A 21,664-nucleotide genomic window follows, 5' to 3' on the forward strand; every position below is an offset into this window, starting at 1 on the left:
CTAAAAAGTTTTCCCTTTCCCCAATGACATCTACGAACTAGGACCCCACATACCTAGATGTGTGACGTTTTGTGTTCATGATGACCATTTCGCCAATCTGGACAATTTTCAAACTGTCTCACACCACCTCCCAGTTTGAGGCCATTTGAATGCAGCTTGGAGCATTCATGCACACAAATAAATCTGGCTTGGCTTACCAAGCAGACTTTTTTGCAACATGAGTGGAGAAAAGCGGAGCCGACCCTCCTAAGTTTACCATTAAGCATTGCCAGGATCCCACCGTGCAGACCATCAAAATATTTGTAGGTAGGTAAGAGACATGATATGGTAAGACTATATATTCTTACAAGCAATGTGCATGTTACTTTGTTTGAACATGATTTATGATGATTACAATTGATCACATTACAGTACAATGGTCAAGACATGACAGAAAAGTCTCGACTTGTAGCGATTTGGCAAGTGCTTCTGATTTCCTAAAATGAGATTTGAACACTACTGAAATAGAGTGTAGTTCAGCTATTAGATCATCCTTCTAACGGGAAGTCAAGCCTTTGGTCCTATGTAAGGTGGAGCCTCAGGCATCAAGTCCCTGCACGTTAAAAAACCCAACACACTTATCGATTTGAAGTAGGGGTGTGTCTGGCCATGCCTTCTGATGGGAGCATCACTGAATGATCATTGGAAACCAGCAATGTGGTCGGTGTCTTACCCTCAGCCTGTAAGCGTGGCAAGAGCTTGTCCAGGATGCACATCTTGCCTGAGCTGTGGACCAGATGCATGTCTGTGGTGTAGGGGGGGCCGGGCTCCGCACCATCAAACAGGTACGGGTGGTTAGCACACTTGCGCAGCTGCATCAGGATGTTCAGCAGACGCATTTTGTCCGACTTTCCCGCGCCGTTTACCACGTCAATGTCCTTCATCAGGATCTTAGTGTACCTGAGGTGAGTTTTTTTTTAAAAATAGGTAAAAATAATAAATGATAAAAAAATAAGTAAAAACAAAAAAATAATCATTGCAGTAGCAACTAATTCATTCTCAAGATGACAAAATTGGATTCAATTGAAGCCACAATATCAAATTGTTTTCTTTTCATCACAGTATTATGTGACTGATGTCTAGTCCATAGCAAATAAAATCAGGCCTCCTTTTTATCAGTTTCTGTAATTTTGTATTGTTGATGCATCAGATTTAATGTTTCTTTGGGGAGAAAAGAAAAACAATGATCATTCTGAATGTGCTGCTTCTTTATCAATTATCCTGTGTACCATATAATGCCTACTACATGTATCTCAGACCTAACCATCAGTGGCATGATTATTCTCATACAAAAAATTTTCCTCACTGGTAGTAACTGCAACAAAATGTCTATGTAAACAACAGCTCCATATGCCATTCCATATCTGTGACATACAACCATGCAAGATGCCAAATTTGAAAATTTTGCAAAGATCTTATCCACTGGCAAGAAGAAAAATAATGCAGTATAAAAAACAAACTCTACAACAAGCACAAAAGGTGAATGCCTACGTTAGGTACCTACTGCTATCACTTTTCGAGCAGGAAAGACTTTTTGTTGAATGGATACTCCCTAAAAACCTCGTAAAAAACCTGGTGAATGAATGCTACACTCATTTCTCTGCTAAAGCTTTGCAGTTTTCAACATAGAAGCTTAGTCTATTCCTATCCGTATTTATTACATGTGAACAACCATGCATAGGTCTGCGACAATAATTTTTCAAACTACTTCGGAATTAGGGGTATGGCAGAATTGAGAGCCCTCCCATTATGTAGGAATTTTTCCCTTGACCTCAGGAGGTGGTTTGAAATTAACCTGCTAAAACCCTTACAGAGCCGTTAATTTGCGTTCATATTGGGCTAAGATAGCTGGCTAAATTAGTCGGCTAAATCTTTGAATAAATTCAACCAGCTATGAAAGGCTTAATATGAACAGGGGCTAAATGAGGCTGTTGTCATGGGCAGGAATTGGGCTCGGTGTGGGTCCAATATGTGGAGGTCGTGGTCGCCTTGGGCAGGCAGCTTAATGCTTGTGCCTATGAGGAAAATTTTCGGGACTGAGAACAAGCGGTCGCCATGGCCAGGTTGAAGAGGTTTGCCTGGGCAGGTTTGACTATATTTTGAAAGTAATTATACAGTTTTTAATTCAAAGACACAATTGTTTTGTGGTGTTATTCTCATATTTCAATAGTATCTGTATCTTACGTGAGTAGAATAATTTACATGTGACTCAATCGTAACTTGAGCATTGTGTTGATTACGTTCTTCCTTTTGACACATAATTTGCCTCGACGAGCGTCTTTGAATAAACATAGGTGTGTTAATTACACTGTTCTCCTTTCCTTTGAGCAAGGACCGGATGGTTTTCAAATTTCAACCCAGTATCATCACAGCAGTACGATTAAGGCACAATTTAGAAAAAAAGGAAAACGACAGAAAAGCCCCAGTTCACTGGTTGAAAACACAGCGTCCGAGCCCAAATCACAGCGTGGGGGATCCAAATCACAGCGTAGGGGCCCCTACACTCAACTGCGCTGGCAAGAACCCTGGTAACACATATTGCTAACTTAAATTGGGCCCTTTGCTAACTATTTTCAGCAACAACTTTTTTGTCATTTCCTGGCATGCCCTGCTAAACAATTTATAGACTTAACTTAAGGTCCCCTCTCATTGGGCTGCGGTACTGTGGCGGTAACGTGCGGTAGCTTGGAAATGGCTACCACCGCAGTGCCGTGCACAGACCTCAGCGTACCGTCCTAGTGACGTCTTAGTGCCGGTCCACACCGCCGGCGTGCCGGTTGAAATGGCGATTTTTTTCAAAATTTGAACGCAAGTGGCAAAGTGCCGCGCGCTCGCCGGGAGCTCACCGCGCGCGCTATTGTGTAAAAGTGATATGTCAGTTTCAAGGTTATACATATATTCTATAACATGTTACCTTTGTTTCACCAAGTGTCATAAGTGAAAATCCTTTTATCACTTGAAATCAATTTTTGATGCATTTTTAAAAATAATTTTGCATTGTATTTTGATCCATTGACAGCACTGCGATTTCTGATTAATTGAAAGCACTACCATCAAAATACAATCGGTCCATTTCCCTAGCTATTGATCTGTTTGAGAGTTTGGTTAAACCTAATTTACTGCATTGTAGTGAGGTTGAGGATTGTAGCTGTAGAAGTTCTGATATTTTCATTGGGATATTGCTTAATCCCACTGAAAATTAGATCTCTGCATTGTACATTTATTCCAGTACGGAAGTTGGTAGACTAGTCGCTCAGGAAAGGAATTAGACCACTCGTCTACATGTACTCGCCCTGCTCTTGTGCCATTCAAGAAATACTGTGATAAACTGAACTTGATATACCAGTCAGGCACTGTATCGCAAATTTTACTCAATGTTTCGCCGTAAGGGGTGAATTAGAAGAATTCCTATTGATCGTTGATAGTCAAACGTAGTTGATTAGATACTCTCGCTAAGATTAAGTAATTTACCTACTAACAGGATTATTTAAAAAAAAACATACGACACTTCATCATTCGAAGAAGAAAACGACTGGGCTACTCACGTTCAGGACATATTATGTAGACATGTTTGGCTTAGCCCCGCAGTTCACGTTAATACCAACCGTTTTGGATATACATTTAAAGAAAGTGTGAAACTCACGTTTCTCCCTGGCTGGAGGGAACCACTTAGAAACATAAGTGAACTCCACACATTTTATAAAATCAAAAATCACTTTGGTAGGGATGACTATATCACATCAAATCATAATAAATCAATAAGCATAACTACACTGAGAATCAGCGCATGTTGTCTAGAAGTTGAAAAGGATCAACACCACAACACACCAGGCACTCACAGATTGTGTCCCACATGTTATGAAAATATTGAAGATAAATTTCAATTTGTAATGGCCATGGCCTGTCCCACTTGTGGCAAAGAGACAGATGCGCTATTACAAAGTATTACTACTAAGACACACTTCAGCCTATCTGGTACACAGAACGATATGTCCCATGTATTGTTGTCACATCCAACTCCTATACCACCTACATAAGTCAATTTCATTATACTTCATCCTAAAAGCGAGGGAAAAATAATCCATACATGGCTTTACTGTAATTCATACACTGTTATCGATAATGTTTTGTACTTATAATTGTAGGATAGGTTAGCCTTGCAGTATTGTTGATTTAGTGCCATATATTGTACCATATACGATTGTCGAACAATAAAGTTCATTCAATAACTTACTCATCTGGGCTTCAAACGCAAATGCGCCGCACGTCAGTGAGAGTGCAAAGGAAAATTGGTGAAAGAAACGTGACGGTGCCGTAAAAATCTGCCGTGGCAGTGCCGCCGCAGTGCCGGAGCCCAGTGAGAGGGGGCCTTTAACAACTACAACTTTGCAATTAAATGCAACTGTACCACAATAAGTCCCTATGTTTCTTTTCAAGGATTCCTGGAACTACAGTATGATACCCCATCAACAGACAAGTTATAAAACATCAAAAGGCTCAAATTCTGTCACAGTGTCACATTTTCTCACAAGACACGAAAAATATCTTCTGACAGAAATTTTTGTATACAGCGTACACTATTTACATGTATCCCAGTGTGAAGGGCTTACTCATTAGTCACTTAGGTGCATGAATAGGTACATCAATGCCAGGCTACAACATCCAGCGTTATACCCTGGTGCAGAGGTACACAGGTCTCAGTTACCATTCTCTTTGCATTCTGGCGAGCCCCACGTAGATTTTTGTCTCCTTTTTTGGCTTGAGGCTGGCCTCCACATCCGACTTCAGACGACGGAGGAGGAATGGACGCAAAACCTGCGGCAGTGGTTATGGGGGGGCGGTGCAGAAATGACGTTAGGAAATCTGCTCCACCATGGGTGTGTTTGTGTCTGTGTGTGTGTGCACAGCAAACCAGTCCAGGGCCCAGGGACAGGATGGGCCCACAATACAATTGCACAGTTCCTCTCGCCACTTTCAGGCATCAGTTGGTATTAAGCCGGCAACACACAGCAGGAACATCGCTCACCCCACTAGTCTGGAGCCCAGAATTTCTGGCAGCAGTATGGCCTCTCGATTGCTATGCACATCTTAGAGGTCAATCGATGTTCAGAGGTCATTGAGCCACATCAAATGTGACTGTAGATTTTGAAATTCAGCAGCCTTTTGTGGTCAAGAAAGTCAGCTCAAGGTGATAATGTGATACCGGGAAACAGTGAATGAATGACCAAAGAAACAAGACTTGAGGAACTGTGCACATGTATGTTTTGTGTGTGCATGAACTGATCAGGGACTCTCTACTCCAACCAGATCCAAACATTTTCACAATTGGTTGGCAAGAAAGTGGGATTTCTGATAATTTTAGGTTGCCTAAGGCAAAGGTCAGGTTTCTCACTAAAACCAGAGGAGTGTCCCTGTAAAGAGTTCAAGCTACACACTCAGAACTGTTAGTGGTTCACTCTGTCCTTTACCATTCTCGCTGCATTTTGGTCAGGCCCACGTAGATCTTTGTCTCCTTCTTAGGGAGAAGCTCTTTCTCCACGTCCGATTTGATTCGGCGCAGGAGGAAAGGGCGCAGCACCTGGGTGTGTGGGAACGAGTGCAGACATGAAAACAGGCTGCACAGGTTACAAACACAGTGCCAACTCATGTACAGCAGCACAGGTAACAAAGCGCCAACTCATGTATATCACAGGTTACAAACATAGAGCCAACTCATGTACAGCACAGGTTACAAACATAGAGCCAACTCATGTACAGCACAGGTTACAAACATAGAGCCAACTCATGTACATGTACAGCACAGGTAACAAACATAGGGCCAACTCATGTATATCACAGGTTACAAACATAGAGCCAACTCTTGTACAGCACAGGTAACAAACATAGAGCCAACTCACGTACAGCACAGGTTACAAACATAGAGCCAACTCATGTACAGCACAGGTTACAAACATAGAGCCAACTCATGTACATGTACAGCACAGGTAACAAACATAGAGCCAACTCATGTATATCACAGGTTACAAACAAAGCGGCTACTCATGTACAGCACAGGTTACAAACAAAGCGGCAACTCATGTACAGCACAGGTTACAAACAAAGAGCCAACTCATGTACAGCACAGGTTACAAACAAAGCGGCTACTCATGTACAGCACAGGTAACAAACATAGAGCCAACTCATGTATAGCACAGGTTACACACCCCTTATGACGAAAAGTTGTAGTTTAAATTCGTCTAACTTTTAAATTGTGTTTTACACTTCCACCATCATAACAAATCATGAAAATTTGGAGTTGGAAGGTGACCAGATAATACAAAATGTATCATCAGGCAGAGTAGGAGCAAAGTTTGCAGTGATGCTATGTATGTAAGCATGAGAAGGAAACCGCAGCTACATGTACCATGATGACCAAACCACATGTACACGAATTTCTGATTCTGCATGCAAATACGTTCAAACAAACCCAGTTCCATTACTAGGCCAATACCTCATAAGTGAATGAAAGCCATGAAGTGTTGGAAAATCATTAAGGACTTTGCAACCAATAGCATTTTAAACGTCAAGTTCTTTTGAAAAAATAATGGTATTGTAGCGTCCTTCTTTAATACTTTCAATGCTCTGGACAGTTTTGCTGTGCGCTGTATACATTGCTGCTCAGAAAACGTTCTCAGATCGCTCGATTAGTGCTTTACACTAGCTGAAGGGCAGTAAGCAGAAATGCAAGCGAGTTGGTAAAGACTAGAGACACCTGCAGTTGGAAAACTTGCTTCTGTAATGCATTAGAGGCTGACAGTATTGTCATTGTGGAGTCAAGCATACATGTAGCTAAAAGAACATAAACCAGTGTTAACACAAGAAAACAGTTCAGGTACAGCTAAGAATAACCAGCCCAGTCTCTTCTTTACTGTAATCATGCATGTTATCACATACATGTAAATACCGGGTAAGACATACATTGTTACAATCTTACAATTTCCTATGCCACAATATAATCAGGTATTTACTTCCACGACCCCATACCTTCGACGACTGATGCTAGCCTTTTCAAGTGGCATATCATAAATGTTTCCCTTTCATTATGCAAATAGGGAACTCATTTGCATGAATTATGTCAGTTGATCATATTCTCTACCCAAGTACATGTACCCTATTTTCTCAATTAAGGTACATGCAAGAAAGCAGTTGCGGTACGTAGACCTGGGAAAATTGCTGAGCTGTAGCTTGTGAGAAGCTATCGTTCACGTCTAGATCAGGTCATTGCAGCTTTTAGATAAATAGGGATGCTGCACAAAGTACTAAAGACAGACCCTCATGGGGGGTTTAATAATTTTGCAATCAGCTTTTTGTGTGAAAGTTGCAATTTTGGATGGACTATGAAAAAAATAGTGACTTTTGCTGTGGTATCAGATTGTAATAACATATCTGTTCATCACTCATATGATTTAGTAATATTCTGCAGTTGTAATGTTCCTCAATTTGCCAAAATGTCCAAAATGCAAGGGGGGTTGAATAATTTTGCAAGCAACTGCATGAAGTGTCCACAGTTATTAGTAAACTATTTTTTTAATTAGGTAAGAATAATATTTTGATAACTTCAGATGATAAGTAGATATCAATTTGTGCGAACGTACGTTTGTAGCTTTGATCATTATGCACATGGAAAATATAGTTTCATTGCAGTGTTATGCACCAAAGTGCTGTATTTTCTCTTAGAAATAAATCATTTTAGGGGCAATAAAATTTGATGACGTCATCCCCATGGTCCAAAAAATCAGATTTAGAGTTCATTCATGACCAGCTATCAATATTCAGTACAACTACAGTTCTTTCTTAATCCGTTGAAGAGAAAACAATGAAAAGTCAAAAAGCCAATTTAGCCAGGGAGGAAAGCTTAATGTCAACAACATTAAGATTACGTTATCCAAAATGTTTTCCGTTTAGCTGTTCAATTCAAATCCTTCATTGAATATCTTTAAAGACTGTTTCAGTCGGAGCTTCAATGTATTGTTAACAGCAGTGAAGCACTGTCCAATGCAACTTTCAAACCTGTTTTTCTGTGATAGCCTGAAATTTTGTCTGTATTCAGAAGTTGCTATTGTGATCGGTGTGGGACTAACCGTGTGTAGTCGAGCCACCATGTCATTCTTGTCCAGGCAAGCGTTGGTGTCAAACCAGGCATCAAAGTCCTGCAATCAAATTAAAAAGGTAGTGAACAAACGTGTACTGTCTTAACTAACAATTTACTCCCGAATAAAAATGCAGTCAAAATGTAATAAAATGTAATGTTAACAGTGTCCATGCTACTAATTGTGTTCTTACCAGTGTGTGTGTGCTTCTTTCACCCTGTCATTTGCATTAAGTTTGCATCTCTCACTTTACATTGTTGTTACATTGACATTCAGCATATCTAAATGTTGGCAAAATTGGCAGTTTGAATGCATGCATTACTTGGAACTTGAGGCAAGCAACCACGAAGGAAAGTTGTTATATGGCTGAAAATCAAAATCATCAGATACATCCCCATGACACTCCTGTCTTGCCATACTCAATAATTCTTGCTGCACCTGCTAAAAGTTCTTGGCATTCCAGGTAATTCTTCTTTGTGCCATACCCAATAGCGGACATTGCACAGTCTCAGTACGTAGTCACCGGGAAGGATGCAATATCATATAGCAGAGGTCAAGCCAAACATTCCTGACTAACTATCTGCTGAGGAGCATTGTTCAAATCGCACCCAATCTTGAAAACACATCTGTAGTGAGTTGCAGTCTGGAGTGCTTGAGTGGGGTTTACTGGGCACGGCAATATTCTTTAACAGGCATGGCAAAAACACCTGGTACAGCACGAAAGAGGTTTCATGGGGGTGAGGTAGTAACCCAATCATATTTTCTTAAGACTAGGGGTTTATTTGAGAGGTGATTTTGTGAATGTGCACGTAGGTAGGATTTTGTGAATGGGGATTCTGGCGATATCAATGTTTTTTTTCCAATTTGTGGAAAAATAGGAGCGCCGAATCCGAGAAACATCAAATTAAATAGGTGTGGCCTAAAGACCAAAATAAATGGTATTGAAGTGGTGTATGGCAAAAATGTAAAAGTGGTCCTTTGAATATTTTTATCTATTTATGTATTTCTCAAGGCAAATCTTCACCAAATTTCAGGTCATTCGGTTGAAAAACTGGGGCAAAGGAGGCCTAAATATAATTTTTTTGGTCTAAAACTCAATAAAATCACTTTAAAGGCCTGATAAAAAAAAGAAAACAAGATAAAACATTGCCATGGCAAAGGTTGTTGTTATTGTTGTTACCTCCATGAAAAATGGAGATATTGTTTTGAGCGTGTCTGTGTGTGTGTTTGAGTGTGTGTCTGTGCGTGGGTGTTTGTGTGTGTGTCCGGATGCTTGTAGTCAGCATAACTCAAGAACGTCTGGATGGATTGTAAGGCCTAGGAAAAAAAATGTTGTGTTTCCTGTTACGGTCCTGAAAAAATTAGGGGCGGTAGGTAGGGATTCACTTTTTATTATCTTTTTTTTTTATACTGGTGACATCAAATGCTCTGACTGTTGGCCTCAAACTCACAGTGCTTGGGCCAAATTCCTAACCATTGCACTCCATTCTCATGTGGTTAAACATGCGCTGCCCAGAGGGGGGTGAACAAAATCTAATAAAAGCAACCCCCGGAATAAAATTACCAATTGGAAAAGTGGCAGGTGAATTATCAATAATATACATGTATAATAATCACTAAATACAATTATCTATGTCATTGTCCAGTTGCTTTCTCACTGTCACAACATTTTAACAACTTTCTTTGTTTAATATTCTATAATAATTGTTCGAAAGTTCAGAATTTTATTAAAATCACAGCTTAGTAAAGGGACTCATTCACCACTTGTGCAATTTTCAATGTTGCCAACGAAAAAAATTCAGCACTAGTATACTAGCAACACTTCGCCCCATAGAAATAAACAGCAACTCATACACTGCCCTCAAAAATATCGTCTCTCGACCGGGACCCGAGCTCTCTTTTCAGACGGATTTTTGCGTTTCAGGCAGTATAAAACAAGTTGACTATGGATGCAAACGAATGAAAAAGTATCGGTAACTTTATTAACTTGTTTGGTTGGGGGTCGATGTCTGTGTTTTGATTGAAAATTTACGGAAGTGAGAGAGTGTGTGTGTGCATGTGTGTGACGCAGAGTAGTAGAATATTAGAGTTTTCTTGGTCCAAATTTTCTACTTCGTGCAAATAATTACTGCAAATCGAGTTCTCAGGCCCGAAATTTAGGTAGTGCACTGCGTAATCTGGGTTTAGAAATAACTTGCACCAATCAAAACATTGTTGCGCTGCACAACTGCGCAAGGGGGTATTTCGCACACTGTTTTTCATCACTCAAGTTTAGAAATTGTTTTTCCCAGTGACCAATACCCCCCAAAAAAGGCTAGGGTCGGGGGGTTTTGCTAGGGTCGGTCGGGTAACCGGAAACACAACATTTTTTCCTAGGCCTAATGATATTTGGTATGTGGGTAAGTGTTGGGAAAACAAAGGTCAAGGTCGATTTTGGGCCCCCTGGTATGTGACCTTGGTACTGCAACAGAACTTCCATTTTTGCATCTTTTGACCTGAACATGCTATGGTCTCTATTTTTGGATGGCAGATAGCTTGTGATGTAAGGAAGAAGTGCTGTAGGTTTGGGCCCCCCTAGCAGGTTGCTCTGGAACTGCATTGGCTTTTTTTCAAAATCTTCCAAAGAGAATAACTGATATTTAATATGCAGGTAGCATAGACATAGATGCAAATGAGGGCCTACAAACAAACAAACACAGAGAACGACAGCATACAATCTACCATACGCACCCCACCACCGGAACGAACATCAATTTCATTACAAAAACACTCACTGCTTGGGTTCCCACCACCACAATGACTATTCTACTTTGGCAGGACTGCTGTTGTCATCAACACTATGTTACGCAAAATCTACACTTACAAATTAAAACATCAAGAATTTTATGAGAGTGACACTGTGTTTTTGTGAGCTTCCTCGGCTTGGATTGAGTTATCAGACTCAGAAGCTAAGGCGCACGCGCTACCTGGGTTTAGAAATAAGTTGCGCCTAGCAAAATGTGGTTGCGCTGCGCAACTGGCTATTTCGCACACTGCGGTTGTTATCAATTCCCTGAAGTTACAGTTACATCAAGGTGCAACAAGGGAGTACTTTCTTCTTGGTTTGTGCCTAGATAAATGTTTTGGACGCAAATGACTACTCATGAGAGGTAAAATAATTTTTCTGTGAAGATTATTGTCAGACGTCTCACCTCAGAGGAGTTGAAGACATCTGGGAGGAGAAAGTTCAAGAGAGACCAGAGTTCGTGTAGGTTGTTCTGAAGGGGGGTGCCGGTCAGCAGCAGTCGATTGGTCGTCTTGAACGTTCGGACGATCTCTGACAACTGGAAATGACGACAAACAAATACTGAATGGAACTGAATATATACACATACATATATACATATGTATATATATATAGATGTACATGCCAGGGTTGCCCAACGAGCTAAAGCGATTTCTAAGGGCTAACCCTGGGAAAAAAAGCATAATCATTACATTCAATCAATCAATCAATCAATCATTACATTAAACATAGCAAATTATTTACTAGGTTAAGAAGTTGACAGTCAAATTTACAATGAATTATACATCATGTACACGAATCAACAATTTTAGACATTACAGAATAAAATTTTACATTCTAGGGTATCGGAATGCTAACAGGTAATTATAACGTTTTACAACTTTGTCGCACGTGTCACATGGCAGTGCATGTATTAACTTAAACTGAGAAAGGATATCTGAGGGAGTTACAAGCTTTTCCTCTGAAGGAAGACAAAGTTAGCTGTACAAAAAGGTACATGCTTCTGGTGGAAGCGAGCTCCAGAGATGGATAGCCCTATGGAAGAAGGCTCTCTGCGTTCTAGCACTTTTGGGAATTTGTACAGAAAGGTTGTTTCCATTTCGGAGGGGATATCTAGATGCAATGGCAGATGACCTGGTAGTTGGTAGAAGGCTGAGTAGGTGGGGCAGGCAGTGTCCGTTCATCAGAATAGATGTTATGCATATATATTGTCAGGGTGTTCTACCAATAGAGACTGTAATCCTTAATTGCTTATTACTCCTGCCTCCACCTTCATATCCTTGATATTGATATATTTCAAATATGTAAATCTATTGGGCTTAAGTCAAATACAGTAGTAGGCATGTCAAACCTTCGCGTTTCCGCATTAGAACGCGGCTGCGTGCAAGGCATGCGGCAGTAAATTTTTTTTCAGTTTAAAATATCCATCGAACAAGGAGCTAAAAATCATTAAGTTGGAAGTGCAGCCAAAAAAACACCCCGTTTTGACGCCGCGGACGCGACACGCTATTTTGAGGCCCGCCTGGAGGAGCTCCCATTTCCAATTCAAAAGCCACAAGCCGCCATCGATGAGAAACACTCCTAATACTAGTACCTCGGTCAAAAAGGTTAAAATCATTTGGCAAAGGTATGAAGTCGTGGAATTCTAGTTCCTTCTGTACTTGTGACACAATTTGATTGTACATGTATGTTTGTGTGAACACTCACACACACATTGGCGATATTGCTCCCACAGTATGCTATATGTAAAATCTTGAAATGTAAGCGCCGCTACCTTACATGGATTTATATGCCCATGCCCATGCCCATGTATTAACAAAAAACAAATCTACATGAATTTTTACTATATGCACAGGACAGAACAATATGTTTATGTTACCTTTGACTTTTCGTTCTTGATCCTGTGTGCTTCGTCAATGACCAGGTAGCGCCAGTTGAATTTTTTGAAGACAGCCTTTTCACGGAGAGCCATCTCATACGACGTGATGCAGACGTCCCACTCCCCAGGCATGATCTGGTCACGGATGATGGCAGCCTTCACAAGGGACAGATAGGAATGATAATGTCACATGTCAGTTATCTTTAGATATTTACAAAGCTTTGTAAATTTTGGCTTTGTTCACTACCTAGCAATTTGAAGAACTGCAAGGTATTCTCCCAAACAAGGTCTAACATTAAGTATAATTAGGATACTAAGTACATCAATCTTATCATAATCTCCAGTTATAAAAGAACCTGCCTTTTCCATGACCTGACTTGTTAAACAGGACCTTTAAATAACTAAACTGACCCTTTTCTCCTGGTCACCGATGAGGCTGACTGTGCGGATGGAGGGACACCAGTGCTCAAACTCGTTCATCCAGTTAGCCAAGGTGGACTTCGGCACAATGACTAGATGGGGTCCTGGAATGCTCCTGTAGTGCTTCATGTAACCCAGCAGAGAAATGGTCTGTAAAGTTTTACCTAGACCCTGCAAGTTGAAAAAAAGTAACACAAAGTCAGTAAAGCTTACAATTCCAGTGGTCGCAATACATTTTTCCAGTGTTCTGCAAGATTGCAGAATGTCAACATTTTGGTCTGCAATTTGGAAATATATTGTGTATAACCTTCTGTAAAACCATTTCTTCTTTCCTTCATCCTAGAAAAACGATAAAATCCAAAAACTGGAAAGAAATACTTCACAAGATGATTAATTTCCGCAGAAAAAAAAGTTGAATCTGAATCCACAATATATAATCATTTTGTTTGTCACAAAGAAAACTTGACAATGGAATATCATAACAAGAATAGTATGGCCATATATAATTTCTGTTATATTTATGCTTAGAGCTGTGTACCTAAACAACTTTTAGGTACAGGTACATATGTACAGGTACACAGGTTAAGGTACAGGTCCGGACCTGAACCTGTACCGAAACTACTTGTTCAGAAAATTGTAGATTTTCAATAAGGACAAAAGCATGTTTGAACTGGTAACAACATAATATTTAATTGTGCTGGGTATTATTTTTATGAAAACACAGATGAACATTTGACTCCAGCCTTGCAAATGTGTTTTATGTAGATGTGGCTCAAGTGCACTGCCACGGTAATTTCATAGTAATTTTATCTGTCAAAGTGGCCATCCCCTGAGTCAGGCTTGACCTGATTTGTACCGGTCCAGTACTGGTCCAGCAGGGTTCAGGTATTTTGGACCTGTACCTAATTGATTGTACCCGGTACTGTATCAGTACTGTATTGGTACAGTGTACCAGTACACAGCTCTATATATGATGCTATGGTAAATGTTACCTTTATAAAAATATTCATTACTGTTTTTTTTTTTTATTCCGATCTTATTAAGAAGGTTTGAATAGTTGATATCTATTAATCGCTATCGGTTTTAAACATGGGACTCCGACTTCGGACAGTCTGGGAGACGCCAGGCAGCCCGGCGATGTTATTGCTTTTCAATAACGCCCCCCTCCCCACCGTCTCGGCGCAGGAGAAAATCTTCCGCCTTCTCCTTGCTCATAGATCTATCTGAGTGATTCTTAACTTCATCGCTGCCCTCTGGGTTTGAAGGACCACCTGCTAAAGTAGTTGCCACAACTTCGTTACTGCTGTCGTCACGCCCATGCCCCGAGTTCGGGCTCACTGGGCCGCTGCAACATGCTTACAAGAAACATCCGGGAATTTCCCCCCAACTTTAGGCGACCCCGAGATCGTGGCCGCAGAGATTAGCGAAGTTAGGACAGAAATGCACGAATTTGAAATTTTGTCACATGACTCGTCCCCGAAATTATCACGGAAATCCCCGAAAAAAACTTGAACCTCCGAGGCAGTCGGCACGCACCGAAACGCCGTCAGGTTCGCTGGGCGCTAGTTTCAGTTTATCTACAGTGCCGCTAGCTAAATCTACATGTATATTATAACCTACTTGGCTAAATTGAGAACCATTGAATCCTGAGCCTGATTGATTTCTTCTGCAAAATTGCAGGTTGTTTAATTTTTCTTCTGCAATCTTGAAAAGCTTTCTGCAATTTGCAGATTGCAGACGGGTATTTCGAACGCTGCAAGTTCAGATGTCAGATCGGAAATTTTACGTCCCTTCCCAGCGGCCGACACCCAAAAAAAGGCTAGGGTCGGGGGGTTTTGGCTAGGGTCGGTCGGGTAACCGGAAACACAACATTTTTTTCCCTAGGCCTTACCGCACTGTAGCTGTATAACGAAAGCTTTCTAACATCTAAATGCGTCCAAACAAGTTCATACAGCACACCCAGGTTTATACAGTAAACTATAATTATATAGGTAGATGTCGTCGATCAATCAGAAGGCTCCATTTGTGGGCCTGTATTCTTCATACGGACCCACAAAAGCGGGCCTGTAAACGTCGTACGGACCCACTGCTAGTTTGCTAAATTCAGAACCATTGGATCCTGAGCCTGATTTTTTTCATTCTGCACAATTGCAGGTTGCTTAATTTTTCTTCTGCAATCTTGAAAATCTTTCTGCAAAATGCAGAGTGCAGACAGGTATTTCGAACACTGAATCCACAGTTCCAAACAATCATTTTGTTACTTAAAACAGTGATTAATGACACCAAACACCAGTCAGATTTTTCTGCAATCTACAAAATCTGAAAATAAAAGATATCTCCCATCCAGCAGTTGTGATATTGTACTGACCATTTCATCTGCCAGGATTCCGTTAATTCCGTTCTCATACAAGTTGATCATCCAGTTGAGCCCACGGACCTGGTAGTCTCGCATTTCTCCATTCTTTACATCTGAAACAGCATGGAACACATTGGTATGGAAAACATCAGCATGGAATAGAGCTGTGTACCTAAAAAAATTTTAGGTACAGGTACAGGTACCGGTACAGAGGTTCAGGTACAGGTCCGGACCTGAACCTGTACCTGAACTACTAGTTAAAATTATGGTCGATCTTAAACAATGAAAGAAGCATGTTTGAACGGCACAAGTGCTAAGACAAGTTTGTAGTGCCTCCACTACATTTAACCACGGCATTGCAATGTTTACATTTTGCTGTGTTTCCGACAGTTTCCCCCATGCTCTTTGTCATATGTTCCCAAACTTTGGAACGGGCATGTCAAATTACCAGTCTGATCAGGCTAGCATGAAAACAAAACTGACAGGTAATGAATACAGTAGAATGCAGCTACCCTACTAATAGACCAATCAAACCACAGAAAAATGATTGCATCAGGCCGGTAACTGATTTCAACCAATCATATCGCTAAGTGACTGGCGGCAACTTGTTACAGTTATGGGCCGCGGCATGATAGTAGGCGGTATCAGTTTCACTTTCAGTTCCCACAAAGTCACCAACCCCCAACATCAAAAGAAACCTCACTTATAGCACAAGTGTTTAACAAGTAAATTGTCTGATAATACAGAAGGGAACAAAAAATACATTGTGGGAGATGTAGTGCATAATTTTCTTAGTATGGGTGAGAAATCCCAAGCCGTTTGTGCTTCAATGTTGCCTTTTGTGAAACAAAAGCACTGATTAGTTTCTCAGAGTCAGCCACAGAACCCGCGCCGGTGTGTCTGGGGAGGCGTGGCCACCGTCTCAGAGCATGGGCCAGGTGTGTTTATTTTGGGTGTTGCCAGGGAGAACTGGGCTTGCAGGAGTCTGGGGAGGTCTGGGAGGCGTGGTCAACGATTTAGCTCACATGCCACATATGTTACTCTTGCCTGGGAGTTGGGTATACTGTTTGCAGGGGGAGCAGTGTGTTTTTGCACACTGCCCTTAAAACTTTTTGTGACAATTACAATGTCTAGATTATGACTCACTGTTGTCTATGCATGTCTACAAAGTAATCTACTATATTGAAGTGCATTGTGCACTTATACAATTCTGATATTGGAACATTATTTACAGTACAAAGAGATGTTTACCCTACTAAGTAACTTGAACTGTTCCGGGAATTCCCGAGAAACACAGTGGGGCTGGAAGGTGATGAATGGGCATGAATGGGCACTTGTCCAGACGCAAGTGTTGCTTTGTGAATGGAATTATACCCAACTCCCTGTTTTAAATGTTACTATTCTTGAGGTAGGCACTAGCAATGTTGTGGTCTGTTCCAAGAAGTATATATGCATGTATAAACAGTGTAACAGTGTAAGTATATGTTTGATTTTGGCCAGTATCGGTACAGTACCGATATTACAACTTCCGGTATTTTTGGACCTGTACCTGATTGATAATACCGATACTGTATCGGTACTGTGTACCGGTACACAGCTCTAGCATGGAACGCATCGGCATGGAACGCATCGACATGGACCACATCGGCATGGAACACATCGGCATGGAACACATCGGCATGGAACACATCGGCATGGAACACATCGGCATGGAACACATCGGCATGGAACATATCAGCATGGGCTGTTACAGCACTTACATGACGGTGATTCCTCGAAACGTGTGACAACATTTGTCGCCTTCCTGCTTTCTGACAGCAGCTCTTCATCCTCTTCTTGTTCGGTACGCCTGTGTCGATGACTGTAAATACAAACAACATAAATAAACAACTGTATCATCATTTGAGTCTATACATCAGATCACCAGATATATCATATAGTCAAACCTGTCCTGTCTCTTCAACCCGACCACCTGGCCGTGGCGACAAGCATTAAGCGGCCTGCCCAGGGCAGCCACCTATGCAACACGACCAGCATGATATGGGACCGCCCAGAGCCCGATCCCTCAGCCATGTCAAATCAAGCCGGCTACCGGCGGTTTTCGGCGCCTACTTACAATTTTGCACCGCCTACTTCGGTGTAAAAGTTCAAAAAATAAAAGCATAACTCAATGATCAACAACATTGCTTTTTCTGATATTTTCTGATTCTTCTGTATACCAGTACCTTTACCCTATAATGTACAAAAATATCTAGGTGCACTGTTGCACCCAGTCAAAACTTAGGTGCAAGGCTCAAATTTTGGCCCAGTATTTCGAGCCCTGACATGTAATCGGTAACTTGTCAGTATGTGCGGCCCGAGACATTGACCTATTTTTACAGACAAGCGCTAGCGCTGTTTAGTATTGTGGGCCCTACCACAGAAATTTGAAACCCAGGCACATCACAAAAACTTTGTTTCAGACACTTTGGAGCAAAAGTTTGTAGACATACAGTACAGATCTTGTTTAACTTCCCTTCACACGCGTTTCACACGAGTTTGTTTCTCGTGTAAAAGTCGTGCGAAAGTCGTGCGGCTTGCATTTGAAACGCGTTTGCATCTCGTGCCAAACTCGTGCCACACGCGATGTAAAGTCGTGCCAATCGCGTTCGCTAATGAGCTGCCTCGCGTGTGGCTGCCTAATTTAAAATCTTGTGCGGTCACTACACGCGTTTACGCAAATCTGGCAAACTTGATTGACGTCTAGTTTGGAGACCCCGCTGCGGGAGTGTTACCTTGCAGTAAGGGCGTAGGGGAAGGTTTCATTTGAAAGGGCCGATTCTCGCCACTATTTTCTCAACGCTGCAGTGTAAAAGGTTTCATTGAATTAACACGCCAGATAGACATAGAACATGATATTAAAATATGTGTTGGTTGCAATGCTTGAATAGTTTTGTGAAAGTAACTGAGAAATTTTTCAAAATTACGGCCTGGCCGGTGTGAACTTCCGGTTTGCCGGTTTGGTATTTTCCGATAGAAAGCACGTTGGGCGCGGTTTGGACCGCGCACTTTTTTCTATAATCCTAGTAGAGTTTGTAGGACACGTGTTAGCCCTCATTGTTACGTATTTGTTGATAATCTGTGGATAATAGCCGGGGGCTGGCACTTTTGCCGATTATTGCCGGTTAGTGTGAGAAAGGACACTGCCACGCGAGGCAAAATAAACATCTACCCCGATCTACTGACAGTTGGAAGAATAATAGTTGCATGCATGTCCGCATGCATGTCTGGTTGCAACGACAAAGTAAAAATAAACAAGAGTTCTACGACCTCATACCTTCGTCAAATGATTTTGACCTTTATGACTGACGTATTAGGAGTGTGTAGATTAATTTTCATCAATCATCAATCATACCAGTTGATCCTCTTCACCCAAATAACATAAGTTGTCCAAACCTCCTTGTTATGACTATGAGCTTAACAAAGAAGGTTATGCTAACATTTATCATCAATTATGCAAATAAGCTCCCTCCTTATTAGCATAATTTGATTCAATGGTGTTCACATTCACACAACTTCCTAATGCCACAAGTATGAAATTGCCGTCATTTACTAGTATGGAATTATAGTAGTTTCTCATTAATTATGCTAATTAGGCCCACATTTGCATATTTCCTATCTATCAACATTCCTCTCTTCCTTAGTTACAAATGTCACATATTTGAATAGTCATATCATGGAACACAGCAGATTTTTAAAATTGCCTCATTAATCATGCAAGTTAGAATTTGATTTGCATAATTATCATCCAATCATACAAAGCATCACGTAAGCTATCTACATACCAAAAATCATGACCATCCATCAAGACCATCTCGAGTTATAGTTTTTCTCATTAATCATGTCAATGAGGTTCTCATTTGCAAAGCTGATATCTATTAATATTTCTCTCTTCCTCAGTTACATATGTCACATGTTTGAGAGTCCTATCATGGAAATTGATGGATGTATAAACTTTCCTCATTAATTATGCAAATTAGATACTGATTTGCATAATAAGTATCTAATCATGTACATCAGCACTCAAGCTATGTACTTACAAAAATTTATGACCATCCACCAAGCCCTTCTTGAGTAATTCCCTTTCAAAGTCTGAGGCAAAACCTGCCCCTGCTATAGCCAACCCATAGGTCTGCTTGGAGACTACCTTACCAATGCCCACAGCTGGCTGACAGCCAATTTGTGTAACTGACGTTTCCTGCCCTCAACATGACCCCTCATGACGCCTACCCCTATCCATGACGCCTTGGAACAACACAGCCAACACGTACACATACTTCAGCATACAATATAACACATTTTTACACTTTTCTCGTTAATTATGCAAAACACTTAGCCCAAAATCTAATCATCTTGAGATTTCCCACATACACACCGACACACCAACTACGACAACAAACCATCCAGGCGTTCTCGACTTATTCTGTTCACTAACAGACACACATCATCGAATAACCTTCTCAACGAAACTTCGTCGACGAAGGTAATGAGTAACATGAAAAAAAGAACTGCCAGACAACTCGCCGAAACGACATGGAACAACGTAAACCAAAGGTCAGTGACCTGTACATCATAACAAAACAACGTCGACGGCGCGAGCGGGACTACTTTCTACAGTCTACAATACTCTGCTATTGTTCAAGAATTTGCTGGGACCAAAAGAAAAATATACAAACTAGTAAGCAGTTTTCAAAAATCAGATTTAGTTTGTTTCTGGATAGATTTATAACACAGATAACACAGATTATGTGACGCATATTTACAAATTTATCAGTGAAGCCGCCGGACAGCGCACGTGATTCTCGAAATGATTGATGTTTGATACACTACTAGCATGTTCCCACGATATTCCCTCTTGATTGACAGGTAGCCCCCTTTGAGGAACTTGCCGCCTGTCGCCGCGCTGTCTGCGACGGCCGCGCGCCCGGCCAGCTCAATCTTTAACAGCCAATCACGAAGGAGTTTATCCTTCACTCTGTCCTTCACCGGGTATGAACAAAGTCCTGCTATTGGTCACCGAAGAATCCATGGGAGAATCCATAGGAATTGTTGCCCAGCCGCGTGTTACTCAATAATATCCCAGAACAAGGAGGTTATAGGGAGAAAGAACATGTGGAGTTGCGTGTGTTTTATAGCACGCGTTGCAGCATGCTACAAAGGAAGGGAACATTGCCAACCTCACTATCATAAACGCAGCGATCTGTTCCCGGCAAATGTTGTATGGACGGGCATTTTCGCACATTCTTCGTCGATTACAGTGCCGGTTATTCTGGAAAGACGTACAAGGAATGTACTGTTACTTATGTAGTCACGGGGTACGTAGCTTTGCAGCCCGTGACAGTGAAGTGAAAGGTGGTAAGGTTTGAACATTTAATTATTCATTTCTAATAAATAAAATTGAGTTGAAAATTGAATTGGACCAGTCTTATGGTACTCGCACTCTAAACATGATGTGGGGAGGGACATCGACATATCGCCACAATGCCGCGTCGACTCTTTGATGTAACAATGTTCTGAACTATATTAAATCTTCTCTATCGCCGCATAATTTCAGGAAAACGGGTCCAATAGTGTTCAACGAATTTACCAAAGAACAACCAAGGAGGTTTTATATACCTCCTTGGAACAACACACCCTTGATCCTATCTCAATTACTGTAAATACTAGCCAACTTTATTCATACAGTAAATTCTTCAAGCATTTTGCACATCGTTTCTACCAAACTAATTAACCCGACAAAATATCACAAACTTGGTCATATTCCAGTTACCACAAACAAGATCCAACTCTATTCATATCAGCTAATACTTTCTACTGAGCAGGCCATAATGATATGGTGAATGATAATGTTTTTTCCGGCAGTGGAACGACCTCCCTTCGGGCTCAGTGCGTCTCCCGTCTGGTGTGCCATTGCCACACTGCGAATTGAATAAAACTCGTTATTAAACCAGCAGTGCAAAGATTTTGCTAAGAAAAAGATAGATTCTACACAACCACTAAAAAACCGGGATGAACCT

At 41.1% G+C, this 21,664-nt stretch overlaps 1 protein-coding gene across 2 annotated transcripts in view; it reads right to left on the reverse strand.

Annotated features, from left to right (window-relative positions):
- Positions 1-21,664, reverse strand: part of LOC136437065 (SWI/SNF-related matrix-associated actin-dependent regulator of chromatin subfamily A member 5-like) — a 57,742-nt gene that overhangs the window by 21,352 nt on the left and 14,726 nt on the right. Inside the window, exons 4-11 of one of the 2 annotated variants that reach the window (XM_066431531.1) lie at positions 17,369-17,469; positions 15,621-15,721; positions 13,244-13,423; positions 12,833-12,988; positions 11,360-11,491; positions 8,160-8,228; positions 5,508-5,617; positions 713-939 (exon numbers count right to left, since the gene is read on the reverse strand). In XM_066431531.1, the coding sequence (XP_066287628.1) occupies positions 713-939; positions 5,508-5,617; positions 8,160-8,228; positions 11,360-11,491; positions 12,833-12,988; positions 13,244-13,423; positions 15,621-15,721; positions 17,369-17,469 (1,076 nt within the window). Of the gene's footprint in view, positions 1-712; positions 940-4,744; positions 4,855-5,507; positions 5,618-8,159; positions 8,229-11,359; positions 11,492-12,832; positions 12,989-13,243; positions 13,424-15,620; positions 15,722-17,368; positions 17,470-21,664 lie in introns of both variants that reach the window. The other variant, XM_066431530.1, reaches the window with a different exon arrangement.

Source organism: Branchiostoma lanceolatum, chromosome 6, assembly GCF_035083965.1.
Source record: "Branchiostoma lanceolatum isolate klBraLanc5 chromosome 6, klBraLanc5.hap2, whole genome shotgun sequence".
Taxonomy (NCBI): Eukaryota; Metazoa; Chordata; class Leptocardii; order Amphioxiformes; family Branchiostomatidae; genus Branchiostoma; species Branchiostoma lanceolatum.